The sequence below is a fragment of the Phyllostomus discolor genome, chromosome 4 (genome assembly GCF_004126475.2).
Source record: "Phyllostomus discolor isolate MPI-MPIP mPhyDis1 chromosome 4, mPhyDis1.pri.v3, whole genome shotgun sequence".
Lineage (NCBI taxonomy): Eukaryota > Metazoa > Chordata > Mammalia > Chiroptera > Phyllostomidae > Phyllostomus > Phyllostomus discolor.
This window is the reverse complement of record NC_040906.2, coordinates 5737911-5749976: the sequence shown is the minus strand read 5'-3', so window position 1 is coordinate 5749976 and position 12066 is coordinate 5737911. Positions and strand designations below refer to the sequence as shown.

The 12066-nt window shown below is 49.1% G+C and overlaps 1 protein-coding gene across 1 annotated transcript in view; it reads left to right on the top strand.

The window, feature by feature from the left end:
* Nucleotides 1-3913, top strand: part of SP100 (SP100 nuclear antigen) — a 77120-nt gene extending 73207 nt beyond the window's left edge. Inside the window, exons 24-27 of the mRNA XM_036025004.1 lie at nucleotides 1628-1739; nucleotides 2006-2077; nucleotides 2618-2761; nucleotides 3542-3913. Coding sequence (XP_035880897.1) covers nucleotides 1628-1739; nucleotides 2006-2077; nucleotides 2618-2761; nucleotides 3542-3664 — 451 coding nt within the window. The 3' untranslated portion in view covers nucleotides 3665-3913. The remainder of the gene's footprint in view (nucleotides 1-1627; nucleotides 1740-2005; nucleotides 2078-2617; nucleotides 2762-3541) is intronic.
* The last annotated feature ends 8153 nt before the right edge of the window (nucleotides 3914-12066 follow it).

Here is a 12066-nt window from a genome sequence, read left to right as displayed (position 1 = left end):
CCCTTCCTTCTTGTGGTACAGCTCTTCCCAAGCGTGCACGCTCAGCCCGCCAGGTTTGTCTCAGGTTGTACGTGTCCTAATGCAGAGGGAGCGGGGTCCTTAAGTATCTGAGCTATTTCACCGTGCTGGCAGCAGTAGGTTCATGGGAAGCGAAAACTCCTCAAGTAGCTAATAACTATCACAGAAAGAGGGGTCACTGCCACCTGCCCGGCTCTGTTCCCCAGCCCACGCACTTGGATGGGGTTCTGACACCCGATGTTAGCTGCTGGTTGAAAGCATGTGTCCCCTGCCCTGGGAACATCACACGCCTGGCAAGGTGAGGGCTGTGATGAGTCCTCAGAAGGCCATGCCCAGCTGACCCTGGCTGACGGGGTCCAGGATGAAATTCCTGAATTCTGAGAGTCCACTGCTCCATCTCCTTAGCTGTAAAACGTCTCCTCGGTCAGAGGTGATGGCCCGTGGGCTCGCGGGGAGACTGATACAGCATCTGTAAGTGGTGGCGTGGGCAGAGGATGTCTACCAGGAATGCGTGTGTCCCCATGAGGACAGAGCATCGTCCTCCGTCATGGCAGGAATCTAACATAACCCACCTGCTCGACGGTAGCTCCCAGGGAGTGGTGCCACCCCAGTGATCCGGCATAAACCCCCGCGGTCAGGCGCTTCGCAGAGCCGGAAGACAGATCCGCTTTTGGGTGAACACACAAATAGTCCCCATCCCCACCCCACGGGAACTTTGTAATAGGCTTCTATTTCTTCATGTATAGTTGACATGCAACATTATATTAGTTTCAGGGGTACAACGTAGTAATTAAACATTTATATAACTTACCTACTGATGCCCCCAATAAGTCTAGTACCCACCTGACACCATACCTAACCATTACAATGTTATTGGCGATATTCCCTGTATTGTACTTTACACCCCCACGACTGTTTTTATAGCCGACAGCTTGTATATCTTAATTTGTAATGGGCCTCTTGAGAAAGGACTGGGATGGCCAGGAGAGAGGCTAAATGACATCTCTAAAATGAACCATTGTATCCACCTGGTTACTGAGAGCCTCCCAGCACAGAGAGCCTGGTACCGTTGAGAGGACTCCAGTGGCAAATAGAATACCCGACACTCTCTGGGCAGGTTTCCTTCCCAGGACGGCTCTGCAGCACAGGTCCTGGGTGTAGACATGGCTCTGCCCGAGAGGAGGATGCCTGCGGCCTGTGGTCTGTGCTTATGCAGCCAAGTTGAGAGGCAAGAGCTGTTTCCCTGACTTTTCCTATGACCTGCTGCTTGGTCGAGGCCCGAGACTCGGTACTGATTTCCCACACTGCCCTGAGGCAGGCAGGGCTCATGACCACACTCACAGTGGCTCAGATGAGGAACCTCAGTTTTGAGATGAGCGAGAGTCCATTGCCCACCATGGCACCTAACTCAGTAGACTACTTATGGGAGGGGTGTCTTTGGCAATTGAGCCCAGATGGGACTCGAGCGTGGAGGAGCCTCCAAGGCCGAAGTTGGCTGTGAGGTGGCAACCAATAGTCCCTCTTGAACGGAGGACTTTAATGGCTGGAGGAACAGGGGCTGCTTCACAGAGAACCTGCCTCTCTGCTCATTTTATGTCCTGCCTCTCAGGAACCCATGGAGTTGCATCTTCTGCCAGATGGGGGAAAATGGCCCAGAAAATCAACCATGTCATCAGGAGTCAGAGGTCCTGGAGAGGCAGATGCTGAGCGAAGAGAAGTTGGTGAGTTGCAATGAGAAGCCGCAGCCTCCCTCCCCGCTTCTGTTCAGCTGGGAGGAGAAGTACGGTCTCGCAGGGGCTGGAGGAGCGGTGCCCGGAGGCAAGCTGCAGTCCCTCACAGCGACTTGATTACTCGATCTAACACAAAAAATCCGCATCCAAAGGAAATACCCATTCTGTGTTTCCACAGGGGCACGCTGTCTGAACATGCGTAAGAGTTCATTCTCTCCAAGCTGCTTTTCACTTAAGATCTCCTCTACCTTTTGCAGAAATGTGAATTCCTCCTCCTGAAGATCTATTCCTGTCCAGAAAGTTCCTTTTTTGCCTCAAAACCATACTATGTAAGTAGCAGCAACACAGCCCAAAACTGGCATTGGTCAAATTCGTGACGTGAATGAGTCGCCATTGGCATTGCCTTGTTGATGGATGTCTCAGGCAGCTCAGTCAGCCCTCGGAGGCTTAGGCTGCTCTAACAAAGTGCCACAGAGCAGGTGGCTTCAACAACAGAAATTTGTTTCTCGTGGTTCTGGAAGCTGGAAGTCCAAGACCTGGGCACCAGCACGGCCAGATTCTGGCAAGGGCCCTCTTCCATGTTGCAGAATGCCAATGCTGTGTTGTGTCCTCAGACGGTGGAAACAGGGAGAGAGCTCTCTGGGGTCCCCTTACAAAGGGCACTGATCCCACTCATGAGTACGCTACCCTCATGACCTAATTACCTCCCGAAGGTCCCACCTCCTAACACCATCACATTGGGGGATGGGATTTCAACACATGAGTTAGGGGAGTGGAACAGGAACACCTAGTCCACAGCAGCGCAGAGTCTGTAGAGAGTAGACTCAGACCCACGCTCACAGCCTGCCCTGTGGCATTTCCACCCACAGAGTAAACAGGCACCTCGGGGCCTGCAGAAGTACATGTGGTTAGACAAGATCAGGAGAAAGCTGACTTGGAATTTATACGGCCGAGTGAAGGAGTTTGTGCGGGACATGCGCCTCATCTTTCAGAACCACAGGACGTTTTACAGGGTAAGTGGCTGTCCCTGCACCCCTTTTTCTTTCAATAAAGACACTTTGCTTTTCATCGATCGTCCTGGATCACAATGTACGCTTGCATCGTGCAGCCAGCCTACACAAGTAAAAATTCTGGAAGGATCCTAACAGCCCTGTGGTCTACAGAGGCGAAAATAATAACAAACCAGAGGTGTGATGGCAAAGTCATTGCCTTAGGACCTCAGAGTCCGCTCATTGCCAGACAGCCCATCTCCTCCCACAGACAGCGGCAGACCACAGGCCCGGGCCCTTCCCCAGCGGAGCGCTTTTCAAAGGCAACCAGCATTTTCTAAATGCTTCCTTCGCTAAAGGAAGACACCACACCAACTTTCTCAAATTTCAGATTCTTGGATTTCTTTACATGCAAATCCCCTAATGCCGTATCAAAAAGTTAACAAGGATTAAATAGCAAGGGGTGAGAACAAAGGGGGAGGGAAGGCACGGTGAATTTGCCGTAGATGGGTCCGTACTATCATATCGCCACAAGTAATGCGTGCTGTGCTCAGAACTCAGATAACTTGGATTTTGTCAAATTAAGTCGATCAGCCAATTTCTGACAAAGAATGGGGCTGCAGTGGAGCACTATTTTTGCTTCTCTGTCTTCTAGATAGAGAAACGATGAAGCTGTTCTTCACTGGATAAAGTCTCACTTAACCTTTGGGGGTAGCATAAACTGAAGATCCGGGGTTATCTGAAACCTTGGGAGTCTAAGCTCATTGGCCATGGTTCTTACTGCTTTTGTCTTTTCTTTTTCAGGAACGTAAGTTCATCAGGCTGGGACTTCAACTAGAGGCCAAATTCGAGGACGATTTCACAAACATTTTTGCAGTTCAGAAAACCAGCCAGAACAGCTCTCAGCCCGAGCCCATCATTCTGTAAGGCCGACCGTTTTTTTTGCTTCCATCTCCAGAGCCTCCAGCAGGGTGCGGCCAGGCGCCCGGGGTCCCAGGCCATCTGCTGCTGTGCAAACATCATGTCACACTTCTCATCTCACACTTTTTTGTTGCCATTCCTGCTCATTTATTTTTCTAAATAAAATCTAAAATTGCCTTGTCCAGTGCTCTTATTGGATAATTGGGAGTGAAATGTACAATCGGAAATATGGAGTCTTTCTATAAAGGATCATATCACGTGCTTCCATTTATTTGACTATGTTATGTTCTTAAGTAACATTTTCTCTTCCTTCCTCCTCCCCACATAAAACATCCCTTTCTTCCTTTTTTTCTCTTTTCCTTTTTTCCTTATTTATTGCAATGTGTGTGACCCACTAACACAGAACTGAAAAAAGCAGGAGGTTTGCAAAGTTAGCCAGGAATGTCAAGCTGGCCGAAATAAGTTTCCTACATTAGAGCCAAAACCAGTTAATGTCCTACAAGCCAAAAAAATCATAATCTTGGGAGATATCTTTCTACCAAACAAATCATTTGCATCTCTACTAGACAAAAATCTGTAAATTAACATGTAACCTCACCAAGGCAGGCCCTAATTAAGAGTAAATTACAAATCAGGATGTATAGTCATCCTTTTGCCTTATTGTCTATTGTCCTAACAACCTAATTGACCTTAAGCTGCCACTGGGAGAATTTAACAATATAGCTGATTAACAATTCACAATTTACAAAGGTTCAAACACTGAATAGCCACAATGCACTTCTGACCCTAACTGCCTGGAATTACCACAGACCCTACAGGTCAAGGGTTCAGCCCCCCACTTCAGACCCCAGCCAAAGATGGGGTCCCCAAGCTACCTGCATTTGTCCCCACTGTTGACAGGAGAGACCTGGTTCTTCTTGCTGACGCATGTAAAGAATTATGTATCAGCAAACCTAGTAGTATGTAATCAGTTTATTAGTGGCTCACTTTTATGGAAGAGACCAGGACCAGGTAGAGTAGGGGGTGAAAGGGAAAGTTTCAGGGCAAAGCAGGGTGAGAAAAGCAAGAGCGGCTGAAGACCAGGGTGGCAAGCCCCTGGGCAGCCTAAGGCAGGTGGCCAGAGGCCCTGTGGCCCGAGAGCCAAGAGCCCCCTGAGCCCCCGAGAGAGAGAGAGAGAGAGAGAGAGAGAGAGAGAGAGAGAGAGAGAGAGAGAATCCTGATCCCCTGAGAGAGAGAGAGTCCTTTGTTCTCAGGACTTACATAGTTGGTGGGATAGGAGTGAAAAAAGTTACATATTGGTTAATGGGTAAATGTGGCGCCAGCTTTCCTGGGGGAATGTGCTACCCAAATTTAGGGATGAATGGGGGTCTGTCCACCCAAATTCTTATCTTGCTCCAGACTCCATTTGGTCATCTTGTTGTAAAATAAATACGTGACAGGAGGCAGTTCATTAAAATTGGGGCACTTTCCAAAGTTATTTATGGGCTCTTTCTTAGGCACCGGGGACCCTTTCCCACATTCAGGGCTTGGGATGAAAGCACAATTTCAAGGCTTTATTTCCCAGATAGTGTAAATGTTACATAGAATTTCAAGGACTTTTCTTCTTTCTTGCTAATATAGTGTTTCTTGTGATATTGAAACACCTGGCAATATTACCAGAACAGGCTTAGGACTCCTGAGTCAGTGGGTGAGACTTGTCTCCTTCCTCCTCCCTGCCTTGGTTTACTATTTATTCTACCTAATTGGTAAAAGGCGTTTCCTGGCAACCAGGGTGCTAGATGCTGGCCAGTGACAGTATTGCAGTCTCAGAGCTCTGCCTATGCTGTCTCCTGCTTCGCCAGCACACTACAAATGTGAGGTTCCCAGAGCACCTTCCCTTAGGTTCAACAATTTACTAGAAAGACTCACGGAATTTAGGGACGTGCTCAATTTACGATTACTGTTTTATTATAAATAGTACAACTCAGGAGCAGCCGAAGAAAAGGGGTGCAGAGGACAAGGTATGGAGGGGCCACAGCCCAGACCTTCCTTCCGTGCCCTCTCCAGCACATCAGTATATTCGCCAACTCCAAGGCTCTTGAGCCCAGTTATTTAGGGACTTTCACCAAGGCTGCAATACAGAAGCACAGTTGGTTAAATGCTTATCCGCGTTAAATGCAGTGATCATGTGGGAGGCCGCTCTGCGTGGCGTGGGTCCAGCTCCCACTGGGAGATGCACAGGACCCACGCCCACAGATAGGTTCTCCTGTGGGGAATCAGGCCTGCAATGTACCTAGGCCTCTCTGAGTCTTGCTTTTTGCTAAAACTCCCTCACCCTGAATTGAGGACATTCACTGCAAAGCAACTTCCTAAAAACCATGCTAAACCTTCTAAGGATGAGTGTAACCAGTCCAACCACTTTTGCCTTTTCATTTGCAAATATCCCTCTTCTGTGATGGGATTACCGGCATCCTCTCCTTTGTTTTCTGTAAAAGGTAACCACCTAAAGCGAGTCTGTGCATAGTTAATGAGGATTTTCTTGTAATGTGCCCAGTAAGACAATAAAAGTTCATTGGAGAGAGGGCTGAGGCTTTTGCTCCCCTTGAGAGAAAAGCCATGCTGTCCCTTTTCCTCCACCAGATTCGATAATCCATGTGAATGTCTCATTTTCTTCCATAATGACGTGAACCCCATGAGCCGGGGTTCACATCAGATCAAACTTAATCTTTTACCTCTGTTTTCTCCCCAGATGGCAAGGGGTGGAGCTGAAAAGTCAGATCCTCTAATCACGTGGTTGGTTTTTGAAAGTCACTATTATCCCTCGGGACGTTCTAAGGGTTTGGGGAGCTCTGTGCCAGGGACTAGAGGCAAAAGCTAATACATATTTGCATTATACCACTATGAGCATGCTATCTTGTTGCTACTCTGGTGTCAGTACATAAACACGCATGCTCCATGTACAGGGCCTTGCCGTGTACAGGGCCTTGCCGCCCACATTTCCCAAGAGTGGGTTCCCAGCGTTATGTGGACCCTCGGCTGGGGGGTGCACTCAAAGAAAAATGTGTCAAGAGACAGGAACTCTAAATCTATGTTACTGTTGAGTTTGGGTTCTTGTCTCCTGATGTAAAAGAGTTTAGACCAAGGGCACTGATAAAAGTAAAGGCAGATTTATTGAGGCTCGGGCAGGGGGCAAGAGCACTGAGATAGGGCCTCAGCTTCTGCATCCCAAATGCAAATAGGGGTTTTCTATTGCTTGGGAACACGAAGTCACTGGTTCGCCAGTCAGGGTGTAGTTTAGCAGTTTTTTTCCTTTTTTGGAACAATGATAATTGTTCCAATACCAGGTATACGGCAGTGAAGCAAAGCATTCTGGGATTGGGCAAGACTTATGGGATGCTGGAAGGGACTTTCCCGACTAGGTAGTGAATGAATTTATCTCTGTGATTTGTGGTTTGGATCTGAAAAACAAACTTAAAAGATATCAAGGTAGTTCCCTGGACCATGATTTTGTGACTGCCGTAGTTCTGGTAGGGCTTGACTCCATGGAGCAATTTTGGGGAACATTTTATTCTTCCTGTTTCATCCAGACACGTGCCAGGCTGGCTGTCCTCACCCTCTTCACCTGGCTCATATCCTGATGCTGAGCTCTGGCCTTCCTGAGGTGCTTCCTCCACCCTAGACTCGTTGCTGCTCCCTGCACAAAGGAACAAAACCCAAAAGCCGGCAGGAAAACCTCCAATCAAGGGATGTCAGGAGAGGCCCAGCGGCTCGCAGAACTTCTAAGCAGGAAAGTCCTGCTCCAGACGGTCCAGTCTCCCTGCAGCCTGCAGGTAGCTGGAGCTTCAGCCAGCCACAGGACACTGGGGTGAGGACAGATGACCGCAGTGGCCAGCTTTGCGTGCTTTGCTCTCCATTTCCTCACTGCTCCCTCTCTTCTTCCCCTCCCAGAAGTCTCCCTCCCCATTCCTCTGCCTCTGCTCCTCCTTCTTGAGGCTCCTCCCTCTCTGCTCTCCTGATCTGTGCATTTCCTCCCTCCACCACTTCATGACGTGTCTTCTGTCTCCTTGTGCCCTGTTGCTGTCGGCCTCTCTTAAGTGTTCCTCCCCTCCCAGGTCTCACAGTATTTGTCCTCTCCCCCCCACTTCCCTCTGTGAGCTAGAAGCTTCCTGCACGGGAGCACCAGGGCCTCCCTCTCCTGAGCCCACCCTGTGCTCCCTCGGCCACCTCCAGGCACCTCTGCTGTGACACACTGAGTGTCACCGCATGACAGGCTCCCTCAGCCAGCCTTACCGATTATGTCAAGTGCTCGGTCACGTGCTGGCCTTGCTCACTGGCCTCCCTCATTCATTTTGGGGTGACGAGACACCAGACCCACAGCACAAGGCTGCACTAGATTTTCGTATGTGGAGCATTCTGCCCCTAGAACATGTAAGGATTCGTGGAGAACCTCCTCTGTGCCCTCAAACAGCCCCGTGGCTCCCTCCCCTCCCTCTGTCCCCGCGTCACTTGGGGGGCTCATTCCCTTTCTCCGGTGCTTCTCTTTTTACCTTGACTTCTACCTTCCGGTTTTGCTCTTTGCCTTTACTGGCTAGCCTCACTCACTAACTGATAACAATCTTAGCTGGATTTTGTGTCTATTCCCAATTTATGTTCCTTTCCACAAAAGTGGCTTATTACATGTATACATACGTGAGATTTTTAGAACCATTTTATAAAATTTCCCAAATAAATACATCAGTCATGTAATGTTTGCCAAAACATGTGTTCCGCCTTCAGAGCACAGAATTATGAGCACTTCTGTTTCCTAACAAATATCCTTTTTTTAAAGATTTTATCTATTTATTTTTTAGAGAGAGGAGATGGGAGGGAGAAAGAAAGGGGTAAAAACATGAATCAGTTGCCTCTCATATGCGCCCGGACCTGGGACCACACCTGCAACCCAAGCCTGCACCCTGACCCAGAATTGAACCAGCAACCTTTCCCCTTGCAGGACAACCTCAGCCCACTGAGCCCCACCAGTCAGGGCATTTCCTGATAAGTATTCACTGAGCTCTTACTAGGTACCAGACACCACGTTCAGGCCAGAAGACACAGTGAGAACAGGACAGATCGGTCCCTGCCTCGAAATCACAGTCTACCAGGGACAGCACAACCAAACCACGTTAGCCAAACCACGTTAACCAAACCATATTGACCAAACCACAATAACACAGTATGAGCACCATTCCCCAGCCAGTCCAACAACGTGCTGTGGGGACATACGGACAGAGGGCCCGGTCCCGTTCAAGAAACAGAACATGGCTTTCTGGGGGGAGTGCCGTGTAACCAGGAGGAAGCCAGATTAGGGAGAGGGTGAGGAGAAGGAAAACAGTCCCAGATGGAGGTGAGAGCACGGGGCGAAGGCAATTCAAACAAGTGAAAGCAGGCGGCATGACCAAGACTCGGAATGCAAGAACAGAGGCTAGAGGAATAGGAGGCATTAGAAACCACAGGAACAGGATCGACTTAAGAGGATCGACATCGCAGGGGTTTAGACAGGAGAGTGGCATAAATACACCCACACTTCCATAACCTCCATTGGCTGAAGTTCAAGGGAAAGTTGTCAGAGAACTGATTAGCACCACAGCATTTGCAAGGAGAAATGGTCAGGTTGAAAACACTGCCAAGGTCAAGTCTCAGGGCCGGGTGACTGACGGGGTGTGAGGGGTACGAGGGAGAGGAGGACGTGGGAGGAGCACTCCCCGAGTTCCCTGCTTGAGCAGACCGGTGCTGGCAACGGCGTTACTGAAGAGGGAGGCTGGCGAAGAAGAAGGCAAACAAACGTGGTTCCATGGTTCTGGTTTCAGGGAAGAAGATGGTGAGTGAGATCCATTTGGGAAGCGCTAAACCCGAGGTTCCGGAAAGATATCCCCGGGAGATGTCCTCTGGGCTCTTAGATGAATAAGCGAGAAGACAGACCTGGTCTGGCCGTGTGTATTTGGGGTCCGTTGGCCGTAAATGTTGACAGGAGCCACAGGTGGGTGAGGCAGTCTGGAGAGAGGCTTATTTAGTCGGAACAGGTTACAAATGTCACTTTGAAAAATGGGGACACTTTACCCTGAAAACTCACTGTTACAGTGGACAATGCCCTGTACCAGAAGCTTCTGTCCAGGGACCCTCCCTCAGATTCTAAATATGTCAATGTCTCCTCTCTCCCTGTCCCTCCTACCTCTACTGTTTTCACATTTGCCCTCACTCCATCTTCACGGTTTCTTTGTGCCTCTTCCCTACTTTCTCTTTTCTCGGCATTTCCTTTCCCCCCATGTTTTTCTCTGCCTATAATTTTTGTCACTGTCCCTTGCTAGAACTGTCCATTGATCTCCGCTCTGCTGTCCCTCTCCCTTCCACCCCTCTGTCTCTGCTTCTCTAAGGTTTATCTGGACCTTCTGCCTCTACTCTTCGCATCGTTGTCCTCCTATGTACTGTCCTTGTCCCTCCATCGCTATAAGTCTCTTCTTTTGCTCTTGGCCATGACACCAGAGCCCCTTCAGGCTGCCTCCGCCCTCTAAAGTTCTCCCACCGTCGTCTCTCTTACTTGCCAGCCTGACAGTCACACCTATTACTTGCACGTTCCTATGACAACTTCTGGTGAATAAGATACAAAATTATCTCACTGCCAACCCTCCACCAGCCTAGAAAAGTTTGGGTCTCATGTCCCTCTAGGTAAAAGCAGACCCACTCCAATTACTCGTGACTCAGTGGCCCACTCTAACTTCCTTGTCTACACTCGTTCTCCGCACATTTTCTACCCAGAGTACCTTCCTCCACCGAGGAGTTCAGCTTTCTTTTCTCTCTTGCCTCCCGGTCAGGGCTAGGGTGAGGCAGCCAAAAGACCTAAGTTGCCATGTTTAAGGAAGCACTTACTGTTAGGTTTATGCAGGTGAAGGTCTCTTTAAACCTTGTACCTTAGGAAGACTGAGTTCCAACATGAAGGCAGTGGAGGATGTCATTGGAAACATTGGTTACAAACCCCAGGCTTTGCCTGAAATACCATATTTGGGGATGACGCTCATTTCATCAGAAATGACCTGGTACTTTTGACGGACTAAGGCTGACTGTCTGGAGCCAATGGGAAACAGGTACCAGCCCCATTGGGAGAACTGGCCTGGTACCTGGTTTACAAATTTCCCAGCCTTACAGTTCTCTTTAATCCAACTGTAACCCTCCAGTGTATTGCTTCAAATTCATCTTCCACTCCCCTGACTCAGCATCACCAAGAACTCCAACATGAGTGTTCAGATCCCTATCAGGCTCAGGGTTGCTTTGCAGGTGGCCTTTCCCTCAGAATCCGAAGAAGTCCTGTGAACTGAAGCCTGGTGACTCGGCATTGACCTTGAAGGAATGAGCACTGCAGCAGACCAGGCACAGGGTTGGAATTCTCCCTGGGGAAGCTGCTGCTGGACCTTACTAAGGAAGTCCAACAAGATGGGTCACGCACGCCCTTGGATCAGAGGTAGCCAAGACTATGCACGGCATCACCAAGAACAGAGATGTCTTTGCTTCAAGGAACTCAAGGATGTTCTACAAGTATAAATGACACTGAGGTTTGAAGACCCGATACCACAACAAACAAACATAAAACAAGGAACCCATGAAGTGGGGCAACGCAGTTTTCCACTGCTGACCTCTGGACTGGTTAATTCCAAGGTTCCACTCCTGGCTGTTTACTTTAATACAACTCTTGTACTCTTACTTCCCTATGTTAGGCATCCTTCCTTTAAGGACCCTCTCCAGGGCCCCCAAATAACTGACCTTTGCCACCACCTCTCAACAGGTGGATCAACAGTTTTACAGGAACAACACCAGCAAAAACCCCGGAGAGACCGTTTCTTGGGCCCTGCATCACCCTGCTGGGCAGTTTCTGCTCACCTCTGAGTTGTTCAGTGACAAGCAATATCCGTCTTAAAGAACAGGGAGAACTGATGAGGCTGAACTTGATGGGAGCCCTGGGCAACCTCAGAGTGAGGTTAAGAAGTCCCCCCACCCTTCTGTGCTTCAGAAATGACAGACCAGCTAACCACAAAGGAACACGCTCTCCTCAGAGGTTCTGCAAGAAGCCTCCTCTCCATCCTTCCTCATGACGCCCATAAGACTCCAAGATGACTCCCTTCCTTACCTGCCTCTCTTCCTTTTCTTTGAGATGTTCCTCATTAATGAATGTTCTCTTTATTGCAATAGCCTGAATAAAACCATCTCCTTAATTTAAAAAAAAAAAATTGTACCCTAAGCCTCTCACTTGCCTCAGCCTGCTTTGCCTCCGTCACACCTTAGACAGTAGCCAGTCACTGGACCTGTGTGTACGTGCGCCTGGCCCCTCCTCCCTCTGCGTGACCTAACCAGGTAGCTGGTTATTTAACATGTAGGATTCAATCACAGTTACCTTGTCCACC